The 16,714-nt window shown below is 37.6% G+C and overlaps 1 protein-coding gene across 3 annotated transcripts in view; it reads right to left on the bottom strand.

Annotated features, from left to right (window-relative positions):
• Nucleotides 1-14,428, bottom strand: part of FAM13C (family with sequence similarity 13 member C) — an 81,205-nt gene extending 66,777 nt beyond the window's left edge. For all 3 annotated transcript variants that reach the window (XM_056494943.1, XM_056494944.1, XM_056494945.1), the window contains exon 1: nucleotides 14,165-14,428. In XM_056494943.1, the coding sequence (XP_056350918.1) occupies nucleotides 14,165-14,311 (147 nt within the window). In that variant the 5' untranslated portion in view covers nucleotides 14,312-14,428. The remainder of the gene's footprint in view (nucleotides 1-14,164) is intronic.
• Nucleotides 14,429-16,714: the final 2,286 nt, after the last annotated feature.

Genomic DNA, 16,714 nt, shown 5'->3' with positions numbered 1-16,714 from the left:
TGAGAAATTTCTTCTTCCTTGCAGTTTCTAAAAACTGGCATTTTCTGAATTTGACCTTTACATATTCACATTCTGGCCCTTAATGGATTTCATTTAAATGTAAATACAGGAGTGCAAGTGTATGTACTAAATGTTTACAATAGCTAGAGAAGCATTTGTTGCTACCAGCTTATTTTTCTTGGTTTTTTATGTGCAAAAGTACCACCTACAAATACAATTCCTACTGAAGCTGTGTCTTTCTACTTCCAGGGAAAAGACTCTCTGCCATCACTACCACTCTTGATTTTTCCATTAGTCCCCTGCATAGGCTGCTGTCTCTGAGAAATGCACATGGCAAGACACTGAAGTGTTCAGAAATCAATAGAAAAGGAGCATAAAATGACAAAAAGGAACTATCCCAACTTGAATTATTTGTTGTTCAGTTCCAGCACATGTGTTTCTCAGTAAAAAACCACATGCCTTGATGGTATTTTAGTGTTACCAAAACTAGAAATCATGCATTGTTTGAGGACAAGCCAGGACAAAATGTGTGCAGGTATACATTTTTCCTTATCTGTATTTATTATAGACCAATTGAGGGTTCTATTGCATCCCAAATATTAAAGAAACAATTCATAGATTTTTAATTTTACAGCTTGTGAATTATGATTCAACCAACTTATATCCACCTCATCTCAAGAAAGAGTCAGATTTACAGTGAAGTTAGTAGATTAAAAAACACTGCTAACCCAAGGCAGTACTGAAAAATGGGTCAAGGAAATGAGAAAAGAAGAGTTCTTATGTCAGGATTCATAATTCAATTTGCCTCATGTTCAAATCAAGGAAAGAATCAAAGATTAACAACCATTCAGAAAAAGTAATGTACAGATAAAATATAAGTATGAGTAATAGATTTTTTGGCAGATCTAGCATTGACAGGATTCAAGTCTGTAAGTTTGGGTGGTTTTATTTATTTATTTTGGCTACAGTTTTTAATATATTTTAGCTCAATTCTTAGGTATTAATCTGCTTATTACATCCCACACACCATACTGAAATATACTATGATATTTCAATACATTTTGATTTTTTTTTTTGGAAGAGTATACACAGCTACCTTCTCAGTCTTGTTTCTTTTGAGAATCTTTGTAGTTATTGCCATATTCAATATTGCAGGAAAAAAAAAACTTCACATGGCAATGTTGAACCCTCTCTTTAAAGAAAATCACACTACACGTTTTTCTTTTTGTTTCTGTGGAATATCTCATGATAAGTGAGACAAATGTATCTGAGGCACCCCAACCCTTCAGCAAAGCAGCCACAACTAACCAAGGGTTTATGGATCCCTCTACACAGGCTCATCTGAAGGTGCTGACACCCTCTGTGGCTTCTGCTTCCTATTTCCTATTGTTATTTACAGGCTGGGATGCCATTTTCATTTCTTGTCTTAGTAAATTAAGTTTGTCTCTGTGTTTCCTTTTTAAGCAAGACAGAAATACAATAATTGATAACATGTACTAAATATTCCTTGAAATTGCACTGGCAGGTAGTCAGAGAATAATGTGCATGGGTAAATAATTGCCACTCCCAAGCCTGGCCCAGTGAGGGGCACTTATTTTCTGAGTGTGTGGCCTGATGATACTGAGATGATTCTCATTAATTCAGTGACTTTGGGCCCCTTTTGGTGTCAAGTGTGATTTAACAGCCTCCAGCTGATGGACACCTATATCAGACACTCCTGCCTCAAAGTGTTATCACATGTCTGTTTTGGTTTTTTTTTTTTTTTTTTTAATGAGAACTTGTTTTATTGTCTTACTCTAGATAACACTTTAGAAACTTTCAGAAGGTTGTGAACTCCTTGAGCTTGGAACAGTACAGAAAGAGTCTTTGCTGAGGGACAACCACACTATGGAGAGATTATTTTTAGTTCTTAAGAAAACCAGACAAAATATTGCCTTAATCTGGATGGGAAACTGCCTAAAAATAGGCACATCAGAAATCTTTCCATTTGTCCAGTCTGTTTCTCATATGAGTGACTTTCTCCCAGAGGAAATACTCACCAGATGGACCTCAGACTGAGAAGCAGTGAATATAACACCTCAAAACCTTGTCTCTAAAAATTTTATTTCCTGCATTTTCCAACTGGTCCAAAAGCCAAGCAGTAGAAGTAACCCAGGATTCCTCCCCACTGCCTTGGACCTCTCTGAAGGGCAGTGGCCAGGCAGGGTAAGGCACTGAGCCCAGCAGTAAAACATGCAGTGTTTGCCCCTCAGCCCAGCTTAGGTGGGCCATGAGAAATAATGGCACACATCTGTTTCAATTATTCACCCAAGGGTTCCCTGGTGCACAGGTTTCTGAACTCCTTGAAGATAATTCAGAGAAAAGAGGGGATTGCTCAGATTTTGGCCACCAGGATCACACTTCCATCACTGATCCTGTGAGGGGTTGAAGCAGTGCCTGAGGTGTGAACTTGCTATTGTTATTCATGGAATTTGCACTTGAGCTAACCACAGCATTGTTAACAGCATTAGATGCTGCAGTAAAGCATGGCTTGAACATCTAAACAATTTTTTAAGGCTTCACTAAAAGCTGAAGTATTATCTCCATCTTAACATACACAAAGCTGCAAACAAACTGAAGGTATTGGCATATGTCTAAATGCCAGTGTTTAACATATGATAGCATAACAAATCCCAGAACTAGGCAGTGCTCAGAAATGTCAGTGTCATCTCTCAAATTAGGCAAAAAAGACAATTAAACTCTCTCTCTCCCTAATAAAACTGTTCCTTCCTAGTCAGAAGGAACATGAGAAAGAATCTCTCTGACAAAAAAAACCCTATTTTTGTCCTGACCAGCAAGATATAGTGACATTAGAATGCCCAAAACAGGAAGTCCAAGATAGACACAGACAGATAAAATCTAACCTTGTGATCTATGTCAGGATATGAAAGGAGACTTTAGAAAGAGACCAGAGCTCCTGTGCAGTGAAAAAGAAAGATTAATAGAATTTTGAAATATCTGGCTATTAAGCAACAAAATTGCCATCTCCTCATGAGAAATTTAAACTTCCCTGAACTTTCTTATTTGAAGGACAGAGAGAGAAAAGCAACAGCCAGTGACCCACGTGGGTGCCTGTGCTGACCAGGCAGGTAAGATGGACATTGGGGGTATCCTAGTAGCATTTCAGGTGACAAAATACAGCTGAAACATCAAATGTCTCTAATGTTCACCCCAAAGGTAAGCAAAAATGGCAACCTTCTCATAAAAATAGGTTGATCTAGATGTGGATATTCATATGAGTACTCACTTTCAGATAAACATGAATATCTAAGTCTGATGTCCAGGCTATAAAGAGCTAATATATTTTGGTCAACTCAAAACTGAACTGGAAGAGACTACTGCTAATAAAATCAACAACATATAAGCAGTTCACTCTCTCAAAAACAAAATTCACCACCCTCTGAAGCAATGTCAGAGTGCTGCTTTCAAATTTAACAGGAAGACTGAGGAGCAGAGAAAATGATGATACTGTGCATGTTTGACTTTTCACTCAATTAATATGAAAATATTTGTAGACTGACACAAAAAGTAAATTTTTACAGAAAAACACCAAAAAAAACCCATAAGGGTTTATAGTTTGGCTACTTCCAAGTATTTCTAGCATACCTCTCCTGGACACTTGCAACCACAGCTGTGGTCACTGCTTCAACTTAAATACAGTGGGGTAGATAAAGTTAATTTTAAACTGGTTAACACAACCACAGACACTTCTTACTTTGCTGTAGTGAGGACAGAGCTCAGAGTGGGCTCCTTTTTTCAGTGTTTAATCAGCTCCTAACTTGATTTTTATAACTTATGTGGGTCTCTACAGCTTCACTAATCCTAAACTGTCCTTTTCTTTACATTTCACAGCAGTTCCAGTTATCAGACTGCAGTAAACAAGTAGACACATAGAACAGAAACATTCAGAACAAAAATCTCCTGTAAATAAGTAAGGACACAATACATTAATATATAAGAAAAATGCCTTTCTGCTTCCAAGGTGTATTTTAAAATGAAGCTTGTTTTGTCATCTATCTGAGCAAACTTGTTGGAAAAAGACTGAAATGGACAGATTAATCTAATTCAAAGAGGGAGAATGAAGTGTTAGGAAGCTCATATTTCCTTGGTGACCACTTCATAATAACTTCATTGACCTGCCTCACACCCTTTAGCTCACTGAAGGGAGACTAAACAAGTTATCCACCCCATAATAAATTGCAGGACAAGCTTACCTCCTCCCATCCTGGAGCCTGTGTGCTTAAAGAACTCGTAAGTTTGAGGTGCCTCTGGCTCCTGCAACCCTTCCTTGACCTCATCTCAGCCCTGGCAGAAGGTGTAAACTTGGCCCTTACCTGTCAGCCCAGAAATATCTCCCAGTATCACTGCAAAGCCACCCTGTGTTTTCCCTAGAGCTCTGTGACACCTGGGGCTGAGTGCTTTGGGTGGATATTATCCAGGAGCCCACCCACCATGTTCCTGCACCATCTGCTTTCCCTTTTTTTTTTTTAGAAGCCTGGTAAAATCTTCTGTGGTTTTCCTAGGTATTCAGATGTGACCAGACTGAGGGCTTAAAATATTTTCAAATAACATTGCAGCAAATTATCTTATTTACCATTTTAATTATAAACAGCTTCTTTAAAACTCTGTTGCCACCTCTCAGGGCTGTCCTTGCTTATCTGAACAAATCCTTTGAAATGAAACCTAGAGAAAAACTAGAAGCTGTGATGCAGACCATTCCCAAAAGATGCTGTGGACTATGAAGGGATGCAGTTTTTGAACAGGTGAGAAAAATGGAAGCACTTTTTATACAAAATTGTAATTTTGAAAAATAGTAGTAAACTTTCCACATCAAAGAATTAAGAAGAAATACCATATAGTGAATTCAAAACATGACTGGGGGTGAGAAAGGCATTCTAGCTACTGCTCTGAAAGCCTCTGTCAATTTAATTCTCTTGGGGACAGGTGGTGAAGGAGTCATAGATTTGATCTTTTAAGGGAGGAATATATAAAAAAGCAATAATTTAGCACATTGAGGATTTTACTGGAATGAATTATCCATGTGAAAATATCTGCAGTATGCAGTTCTAATAAGATTCTCTGTCACTAAATATCACTAAACCTGCAAATGGTTAAGATGAAAGCCGACAATTGTAAGGGCTTAACTAAAACTTTTTCTCAGATTTTATTTTGGAAAGAAAGAATATATAGTCATAAGCCAGCAAAAATAACCTATGGACTGTATTGAAGATATAGTCTTTCCTATGACCACTTTACTACAGTCTCTAGAATAACTAGAAGCATAAGCAGCAAACTTTTCAGAACTTTCTCTGAAGATATCTTAGGTTTTTCCACATTGAGTCTGAACATCAAGATTGCAATCTTGTATTTTCTGCTTCATAGAACTGCCAAGATAAAAAATACAAAATGAATTTGTTCATTTGTGCTCACAAAAGAATAAATTATCCACTTATCAGTCTTCTCAGAGCTAAAAATATTTCTCAAAATCATCAAGCAACTTATATATCACAATTGATTTTAAAAGTCTTAGCAGCATGGTTGGATGCTTGCCTGCATTCAATGTAATCCCTGTCTTTTCCTTTCAATATTTAGTCTCCCACTTTTAGCCTACTAGATGTACTGTTTTGCAGAGAAAGAGTCAAAAGAAGTAGAAATAATAGAACAGAAAATAGAAATCACAAATAACAGCCATTTTTGCCAGCCAACAGAAACATCAAAGGTGACATGCAAAGTTGGCCAATGTGAAGTTGCTCCACATGAATAACTCAGGAATATGCTATTTGTCTGGAAAACTGCTGGACTTCAAATCTAGGAAGCAAAACTCCCCTGCTGATATATCCAATTCAACATATTGCAATAAAACCAAAACAGAAATTCAGGAAGTTTACTTTTACGGCAGTTATAGTGTGAAGTAGTAGTAGTGTGAAGTTTTGGTTTGGAATTTTTTTTTAAGAAGTTATTCCTTATGAACCCCTTATATAGGAAATATATATTCCATGCACAAGTCAAATTGAAAGAAAGAATTCCTTCTTCTTCACCAGAAATATGGGCTTTTACTAATGCTTCCCCTTATTCTATCCAGGGATAAGCCTGCGGCATGTGAGGAGAAGTTATTGAGTCATTTACTTAGTAACTAAAATTTTCTGAGCCTTCTCTGCAGAATAAAACTTTGTCCCCAAACCAGCTGAGTAGTGAAAGCAAAATGTTGCCCTGTTAATTAGAAAGGGCCTCCACAGCAATCCCCATTAGTCATACCAAAAGCTTTTAGACTTCATCCTTTTAATTACCCCCAGAAACATTTTATCACAAAAGTCCAGTACTGTAATACAGTGAAAAGCAATGCCAAATATTATTTTTGTTAGCCACCAAAATTATTTCTTTACTGCATAAACAGCCAAAAACTTAATTGAATTACTTAACTAAAATTAACCATAATTGAATCTTCAGATCACATGAAAGCCAAAGCAAAACAGACAGCATTTCAACCCAATAAGCTGAGGATTCAGGGAAGTTGAAATATTAGAGCAAATTATTAATTATTTATTGAAATACGAGGCAAAATCAGAGGCTTTGTATATTTGTACAGCTCTATATTGCTAGTATATTCAATTGCTCTATTGCTAGCTAAACACTTATAGGTTTAGAACATTTCATGAAACTTGGTAATTAATTTATTGGCCAAATAAACCCCTATTCAAAAATCTGAGAGAAATAACAGAAACAGCTTTCTGGCCATGTTCACCCTCTCTGGAAATGCCTTGAAATTTGTTGCAATAAATAGCTGGCATTCTCATCCTTCTGTGCATTTGGTTTTTGTGCCATTACTCTCAATTACTGAATTACTCCAAAAGGATTAAATGGAATTAAACATTTAGATGGCTTGGGGTATCAAAAAAATCATCAAGGAGGACCAGGGAACTTCTTTCCCATCCCACTGAATTTCTATTCTCAGTAATAAAGCGAGATCTGATCCAGAGTTACATCACAGACCAGCAGTCTTGGAAAATAACATTACCACTGTTTTCATGATGATTCATATCTCTAATTTCCGAATTCTCTTGACAGTCCTCCTGTGCCACAAACAGCATTAATGTCATGGTAGAAGAAAACCACAGATCTTAAGTGCTATTTCTGAGAAAGGAGTTTGTAAAATTCATTGTCTGTTATTTCCCAGGCCAGGCAATTTTAAAAGATGTATCTGCACGAGAGCAACAAAGTCAATGGGCAGTAAGTCTTCAATATTGCTCGGAATAACAAAATAAAATAAAAAACCAAAACAAAATAAAAACATATTTGAACATAAAAACAAAAAATATTTAAACAAAAATATAAAAACTAAAATCTCCCATATTGACAGCTCAAAAAAAAAAAAGCTCAAAGGTATTTGAAGTTCCAGAGGAATCCTAGTCTGTAATTTAAAATTTGAAATCTAATTTAATGTTTGAAATCTATTCTTCTCAACAAGGGCTCCAACTTGAGAATGTGCTCCTTGAACCCATTCTCTGGAATTCTTTCCCTTATTGACATAACTAGCTTATGGTTTCTCTGAAGGAGAATTTCAAGAGCTAAGAGAAAATGCAACTTTTTCTTAGCAAGTTGTATGCCATTATAAAAGATTTCTGAATAGAAACACAATCAGCATCTACACTTGGCAAAAGCAACACTCAAATGAGAATTGCCAATTAACTCCAGTTAGGAAAACCCCTGGGTTTATATTGATTTCATATGATGTTAAAAAATCCACAAAAAAGTTCACAGGGACTGTGAGCCAGTCTTGAAACCATGACAACAAGGTGCCAGAGCAGCAGAGCAATGAAGAACTCCCAGGAACTGAGTATTGGAAATCCTTATTTCATTGACAATTAATTGTTCAAATAGATTCAAGCCAAAACTCTAACAAAGTATAAAGTTAAATAAGAACTTCATGTAGTAGATAGGATAAAAATAGAATCTCAAGATATCTTAGACAATTATAAAGCTAAAAATTACACTTTTAGGGAAATTTGTATATGTAAATGATAGTACAATGAACTGGGCCCAGACCACCACATACACATTGTGAATTTTGTTATATAAGTGTGAGTGACCAAATCACCTGTTTCTGTATCATTCTTTGTCACCTTTTTGTATAAAAGGCTGTTCTTGCATCCTGAAATGAGTGATGCCTGGCACCCCATCCTGCAGAATGACTACAAAACCAAATAACTCAGTGTGTTGATTGGTTCTTGCACACTGCCTGAGGACAGCCACACCACACAATGCTTCCCTGTGGTGCTTTATACACCTCTCACCCCCAAAGCATCTACTGCCCAGGGTGACTCTGCTCAGTTCCCAGTCAAGATATGGCACCAGCTGGATCAGAGATGCAGCCCTGTTATTTCAGAGCTTAGGGAGATGCACAGCTATGCCAGAGATTAAACCTTGCTTCTTGATAGGAGAGACAGACTTTAAGTATGAAGTAAAGCAAGCTCAACCTCAACCTTTGGAGGAATTATGAATTTTCTAGCTCAAAATAGTCTCTGGTGTAAACAGAACTGACTTCACTTTTTACATAGACTACCAAAGCTCTTTAGTTACATAAATTCTATTTTCAGAAGATATTAATAGGAAAACAGTTTCTGTAATTCTATTTCTTCAGCTCCAGCCACACAGCTGATATGACTCATGATCCTCAAAGCATTTCAACTCTCAGGGATGTATATTAGTGCCTGCCTCGTTCAATTTACCATGGCACTGTTCTGCTGAGATACTGACACCTGCTTTATAGCTGTGAGAGAAACAAACTGCTTGACAACAATTAAAGTGAAACTTTGCTTTGGCATAAAGTCTGGAAAACTGCTATTTCCTCAGTCTGCCATGCTCTCTGAAGAAAGGGTGAGATGTTAGCAAATTTCCATGGCTGCTGTTAAAGGAAAATGAGGGATATTAAGAGAATTATACTTGCAGATTAAGACCTAAAATTCCTGTGGAGTTTTACTCTCAAAGTCTCAAAGCTGAAAAAGAATCCACTGAGCTACAATTTACTATGATTTCCAGCAACATTTTCTAAGGATTTTGCACATGTCACTTCTTACTGGATTTAATTTTACTAGAATGGATGAAAACTATTCTCTTTTGTTTGGAAAATACTCAAAAGTTCTTTCCTTTCTAATTTATTTTTTCTAATTTCTATCCTTTCTGACAGTGAAATTTAGAAATGAGACCTTGACCTTTGGCACAATGCTTGCTTAGAAAGTGTAGTTCCATAATTTCTATCTGCATCCCCATTGAAACCACTTAAAAATTCCCTGTGGCATCCCCTGTGTCAGTAACCAGCAGAGCTGAGCTGGCTCTAGACAGTGGATCACATTCCCCATAATCATTCATCTGTCAGAGAAGATGTGACTGTGTCTGCTTTGTCAGGATCCATCATTGCCCAAAGGCAGTGCCCAAAATGACTGCACTTGCTTTCTCCTGACCAGCCTGACTGCATAAACAGAAATAAATCCTGTTACAAACATTACTGTGGGAGAAACAAAACCACCACACAACAAAAACAAACAAACACAGCCCCAAAACTTCAAAAGGTCAATGTAAGCAGTGGAGTAGCAGTAACAGTGATGACAACAGGTCATTCTAAACAGAGGTGAGGGAGCCAACACGGTGGTGTCACGCCACATCCCCCATCACTCTGCAGTAAGGCAGAGCAGGCACACCATGGGGAACTAATATTAAGCTGATATAGTCAAGCTAGAGCAAAATAATATGCATGTATTGCACTTTAACCAGGTTTACTTGTGTTAAATCCATATCAAGCAGCAAAAAAAGCCTCTTAAAACCAAAGGAAAGAAAGCTTCATGTAGAATTTTACATCACTTCAGCTAACACCAAGGTAATCCCATGTACACGAGTATGCATGTGGACAAAGTTACAAAACAGTGAATTTCTCTAACATTCTCACCTAGAAAATGTAAAAAGTGGTTTTGGGAGACTAATGCAAAGCCAAGAGCTTTTACTGATTAATAAGTCATCATTTACCTCATTACCAAGAAAATCTGAAAACCAGATTTTTCATTTCCTATATTTTGTACTCAAAAAGACAAAAAAAATAGCAAAACCAAAATAAAACAAACATACAAAACCTTAAAAGTAGTCCCATTGTTCTGCAAGAAGCATGAGTATCTCAAGCTTACTGTGTAACCACAAATTCCCAAACTTTCGTCGATTTTCCTAATTCCTAAAGCCAAAAAAAAAAAAAATAAAAACAAACAAAAACCAGCAGTTTAAAATATAAAGTGTGAAGAGACAAAATATCAGATCAGAGGAAAGAATACCATGAAAAGCTTTATCACACACTTGCCATTGGTAGTTATCTTTTGCTATCTTTGGTCTTCACTACTAATTGCCATCATCTTTGAGTATTTTATGAAATGAGTATCTGGTGAGCAAAGGAGGGAAGAGAAACATCAACCTTATGATCCCTTCCTTCAAAATACACTTCATCCATTTCAGACTTGTCTTAGCTTGTTAATCCCTAGGCAGTTTCTCTAAAAAACACCTTTGATAGTTGTGACAAGGTATGTCCGCTTTGTATCGCTAATAATTTGTTCTGTGAGGGCTCTGGTAACTCTGCACATCTCTTTCCAAAAGGCAACATGAATATTCTGGCATTGGAATATGCAGGACAAAAGACCAGCTTCCTATAAGAACAGTGCTGCTTGTGCTGCTCAATTGAGCAGCATTTAGCAGCATGCAGAGCCAGCTGGTGGCACTGCCCCGGTTACAGTGACACAGATACCCTCAAAGTTAGCCAGCAGAGCAGCTAAGTCTGGTTGGATTTAACAATTAGTTTTTACATTAAAACAGTAACAAAAACCAAATCCCAACAGGATGCATCTGCCTTGATAAGTTTTTTCCCAAAAAAAATATCCTGCAGCATTTCAAGATTTCTGTATATGCTAATAATCCGCCCCCCAAGAGAGACACTTTTATTTGCCCTTAATTATTAACTTAATATAGGGATTAAAACTGCCTGCTAAGCACACTGCAGATGTCTATCAAATACATTTCTGTATGTATGATCCCTAAGCTGAAAGATTTTTATATGCCCTGAACTTAAACCTTTATGAAATGTAATAGAAAATCAGTTGACAGGGATCTTGTGGCATCATACTGCCACATATTTACTTTAACAAGATGTAACAGTAAATGGAAGACAACCCTTGGTACATAAAATTAAAGTTATGGAAGTCTGTAACTTGCTCACCTACAGTGAGTTGTCTTCATTTTTCCACAATAAAAGGAATTTGATAAATGTTAGATTACTGGGACAAGTTTCAGTTCTGGAATATAAGAGCATATGACTGAAGTAACCAAAAAAGGGTAGCATCACCCTTTTTTCTCTGAAACTGCTTGTGTTACAAAGACATTCCAAGCAACAAAGAACATATTCCATGTCAGGGATGTGAAAGAAGGTGCCTGGTAACCAGCCTTGCTCTCAGTTCAGAATTAGCCATCAATTTGGGGAAGCTAAAGTAGACTTCCTGTCCTTTTCCAATCATGTACTCTTTACTGAAGTGTTTACTGACAAACTGGGCAGCAATTCCTTGTGCTTAGACTTAAGGGAAAGGTGATTTTATGGCAACCAAATATCAACATTTTGGTTCAGAATCAGGAGGCTTCACAATACACTCAGCAGGTTTCTTGACTGCAATACTTATTCCCATCACAGCAGACTGAGGCTACAGCTCCAGGTCTTACATGCTTACTTCATGGGTTTTGGACTTTGTGCACTGCACATCTTTTGGGGAGCAGACTGTCACATCTGAAAGCTGTTTTCAGAAGCGACCTTGGCATTGGATAACTTTTTAGACCAACAGTAGAGCTCAATATAAATAATGCCCCTGCTTGCTGGAGGTCAGCTCACTTCATTCAAGTGCCCCAATCCATGCTCTGACAATACCCTAAACTAAATGGCCAAGTGATTTGTTCATCCTGTTTTGCTAGAAACAAATTACTGTGCATTTTCACTTCAACAGAGTAGAGTTACAGCTTTATTGACTAGCCTAAGGGCTTGTAGAGTGAATATTTACCAACAGCATTTACTTAGTTTGGTTGAAATGTATACAAGCAAGTGAGGAAATGCACACTGGCAATTAGTCCATTTGATAATACTTCTTAAACAGATAATAAAGCACTGCTTTCAAGAATGGCATATTCAAGTGAAGTTCCTGGGAACAAAAATAAAAAAAAAGCATCTTCCTGACCTTCACCAGACCTTGGTTGTAGAAGAATGCACACCCATGAATATTAATTTCTCCAAGAAATATGAATTTAGATGTCTCAAGGATACAGAATTAAGGTTCTGCAGAAATTTCAGTTAGGGAGATAAAATCATAGCAAAAGAATTTTCAAAAAATATTTGAGAATTAAACAATTTTTTTTTTATTCAAAGTGTATGGCACAAAAACTAGACAGAAAAATTGGCTTTAATTCCACTCTGTATCCAAAGGGATTTGACCTTAAATCCCTGAGAAGAGTGCCCTAGCTCCAGTAGAATTCAAGCTGAGCTGTCACAGCCTCCGTGATGATACACTCCAGCATTAATAAAAACATTTACACATAGTTGTGTTTTTTTCATTTTTATTTCTCCTCTCACTGCAGCTACTGAAATTCAGTTGTTTTATAACCCAGATGGACATCCAAACCATTACTTATCAACAGTATGACAGCAAGAAGTCAAATTCATTGTGACCATAAAAAAAAAAACCAATTGCCAGTTGTTTGACTATGACAAAAAATGTAGAAATAAGACACCCAGAATTTCTGTCTAAGATCCAGCAGTGACTGAGGAGCATGTGCTGGTCCTCCATCAGACCTAAGCAATCACTGTGATTAGAAGATGTCCCCTCACAGAACAGATGACTGTTTCCACAAGACTTGTTAATTTCTACAGTGATAGAGGCTTGACATTGGGAGGTACTGTCTGCTGGCAAATGGAAACAGTGTTTTTTAAAGTCTTTTAAAATCTTCTCCCTTGACTTTTGACTTCTAAATGATGTGTTACACTCCCTCACTGCTCTGCTAGTATTTGATTAGCTTTTGGGAAATGCCAGCCTGTTTCTGCTTCAATGGCTTTACTTAAAATCTTGAATTATCTTTCTCTCAAAAAGCTATTTCCCACCTGACGTGGTTTATTAATCTGCTGCATTACTGGCAAAGCAAACAGAATATTAAGTGGGATACTTCAGCAGAATCTGGCAATACAAAGTATCTGGGAAATACATGAAATTATTCTGAACCATAACATCTTTTCCTCAGCTGTTTTACTGGAGAATTCAAAAAGTTTGGCCTCTGCAAAAAACCTCACAATATCTTAAAGATTGGAATGTGTACCATGATTTCCAGTGGCTTAGCTATTAGCTTAGTCCATGTATTTTTACTCCAAAATGCAAATGGGATGGAAGACATTGCTGTGGCTCTAAGTTTTATGGGTAAAATATTCCTTTAAGAAATTTTTTTGCTAAGCTATGTCCTCATGGTCAGACAAGTCTGCTGGATAAATGGTGCAAGGAAATCTAGTCTTGGGGAATAACATAATGCTGTTTGCTTAGAGAAATGCCAGCCTCCTAAAAGCCAAGTCTTTCTGACAGAAACACAACAAAAGATTTCAAGTTATCGATATATTTATTCATATTTATATTTATCTCTGTCAAGTGGTGCAACTCCACACCAGTGCAAATCCATTAAACACTTCCTGACACCAGGCAGTTCCTCCTGGCCACTCAGGTGACACCAACACCTGACCCATGATTATAGGGATATACAGGCAAAATAAAACACTGGAGGAGTACTGAGAAAAAAAAAACCACACAAATAACCCATCCAGCGATCAACAATTTTTTTGGGAGTTAGCTGGTGACTGTGGCCCACATCTACCTCTCTACAGTTGATACATATCAGCATTAAGACTTTGAGAAGTTTCACTCTTTAGGTTGCTTCTCCAGCAAATCACCAACAAAACAAGTGCAATTACAGTTGGTTTATAGTATACAGCATATACTTAGAGTAGTATAGTATACAAATTTTTTGCAAGATATCAGAAGTTTCCATTAAGCAGTTAAAACAAAAGATGCTTTCATCCTACCTCAGCAATGTGAGTCTGTCCCCTCCTGCATCCTCCGTGTTGCTCGCCTGTGTAGAGAGGAGAAACAGAATGTACGAGGCTGGATTTCCATTCCAGACCAGTTTGGTCTCTGCTCATTTGTGCTTTCCCAGCTATTTTTGGGAGCATAAACAGCACTTCTGGCTCTTCTAAGCATTTTCAATGTTCTTACAGTCAAGCCCTGGTGAAGGAGCTGGGCATGCTAACAGAATCCTGATAGAAAACGCACTAGAGGTCATTCAGGAATCAAAGGCCATCCCCCAAGTTCTGATGTCATCCTGGGTCACGTCACAAGAGGACAAATGGTCTTGCAGGATCAAAGGTCATTGAAAGGTCAGAATGGACTCAAAATGGTGCTGAAAGGTCAGAGGTCATCTGTGGGGGTTTTGTGATCAGGGTGGACGGTCGCTGGACAGACTCAGGAGCTCTCTATTTTCTGTTCTTCAGGTTTGTAGTTTATTATGAGGGCGTGGGTGTGAGAGAGAGTGTAGAGCTTGGAGGGTAGAGAGAATATAAGAGTAAGAGAGTAAGAGAGCGATTTCCCATTTACAATACAATAAGTATTCTTCTATGATGAATATTCTGATTTCCATTAACCAATCTACTACAACATACTAATTTCCTAATATTTGCATGCAACCTATAGGAATCACTAAATTACCATGTTTTATGGCTTTCTTATCTGTAACCCTTATCTTCAGCCCTTTCCTGCCATACTTGGAACAGGATGTCTGATGGTTCTTTGGTATTTGTGGCATTTGGATATCATCTAAACAAAGGAAGAAGCCTCAAACCTTCACATGGCTGTTTTCAGCCTCTAAGTCAAAAATTGCTAACATTTCTATTTTATCTATTGTTTCAGAACTACTTGCTAAGCACCCATATTAGCAAGATTTTTCTATTTCCTTCCCAATAGTCATCCAGAGCTCAAAGGTCACCCGTGTGGTCAGAGGTAACAGAAAAGGCCAAGCAGTCATTTACAGGCAGGTACCCACAATTTTACACAATATAAGAGCTGTGATAACCCTGTAATTGGCAAATATTATGGCAAATGGAAGATACAAATATAAAACAGCAAGAGCTGGCAGTTGAATACAGGAGACATCTATAAGAATCATCAAAGTAGACAAAGGGGAAGGATTTTAAAAGTTTCTCCCCAAAGCAACTGGAGATTTTGTTATTTAAGATTAAGCTACAATTTCCCTTTGAAGGACCTCAGTGGTGCTCTTTTAAATTTTAGAGATAATGGAATTTTGAATCAGGTCTTGTATTATCTGGACCCCAGACAGTTAAGCAAGTAAAATGTAAACTGGAAAATCTGTTCTAGTTTTGATACCCTTTTCACTTTTTATCCTTTTGTTCCTTGTAATTTTCCTGCCTCTACTAGAAAAACAGAAAATTCCAAATATTCACCAGATTGTAGTACAGACACAAAAGTGTTATTACAATTGCATCTGTCATGCAGTTATCACATAGCAGTGAAAAAGCCTTACCCAATCAGAGCTGCCCAGGAGGAACTTGTCATGCACAAAAAGTGATCAAGTAATCTTGATCAAGCCTCAAGTAACCTTGGAATAATTATCATTGAAATGCAAAACTTCTGGTTTTGTCCCAAGTCAGGGAAACATGCATGAGCGTTATTCCAAGAGTTTCAGTATACTAAGCAGGTTGGCAAGCACTGAACTGCCTTGTGAAATAAAGCAAGACCCAAATCTTACACACACACAAAGCACTTAGTGCCTGCCAAGAGGAATTTCATGCACAGTGCTGCACTACAGAATTTCTGCTCACTTACAAGGCTAACTCTGATTATGCTTGGCTGAAAAGGAAGATAATGAGCTCAAGAGCTCTCAGATCAGTGGGTTGGCTGTGAGAATGCCCACCTGGAACCCCAAGTCTCCTCATTTTCTTTCTTTGTTTTCCTGCCCTAATACATGCACATAAATCCCAGTTACATTATACAATTCCTGACTGTAAATAAGAGATTGCAATTTCTTCATCCCGTTGCCCAAAACTTCTACTTCTCACTTTCCAGCATCACAGTGTGCTGGATTTACCAGCAAATACATCTGTCTGAGCACTGCAGGCACTGGGGCAAGGAAAACTCCTCCTCAGGAATTTCTGAGAGCTCTTCTATCTTGGGTTATTCTAAAATCATAAACTCAGAAATGTCTCCTGCAAACTCCAGTGAGTCAATGCATTTCACCCCACCCCATCCAGCTGTCTTATTTTATTCTGGACTTGCCCCAATATTTTCTTAAACATCTGGAGATCTATCCTAGGCCTCCCTTTTCCCCTGCAGTGGCTGCAGCTCCCCCAAGTTAAAGACTCAGCATAATTTTTGTTCAAATTCCCTCTAGAAAGATTAGCTTTTAATTATTGCATGGTCTTCACTAGAACCTCTTCGACAAGAGGCACTGTTTTCTTCCTGACCTTTACAATCTAACATGGAAAATAAACTCTCTGTGAAAATGGCACAGCTATGAACACACAGCACACACAGTGCCATCACTTCTGTCACTGCACCCTAAA

Source organism: Oenanthe melanoleuca, chromosome 6 (genome assembly GCF_029582105.1).
Source record: "Oenanthe melanoleuca isolate GR-GAL-2019-014 chromosome 6, OMel1.0, whole genome shotgun sequence".
Taxonomy (NCBI): Eukaryota; Metazoa; Chordata; class Aves; order Passeriformes; family Muscicapidae; genus Oenanthe; species Oenanthe melanoleuca.
This window is presented reverse-complemented; position numbering and strand designations above follow the sequence as displayed.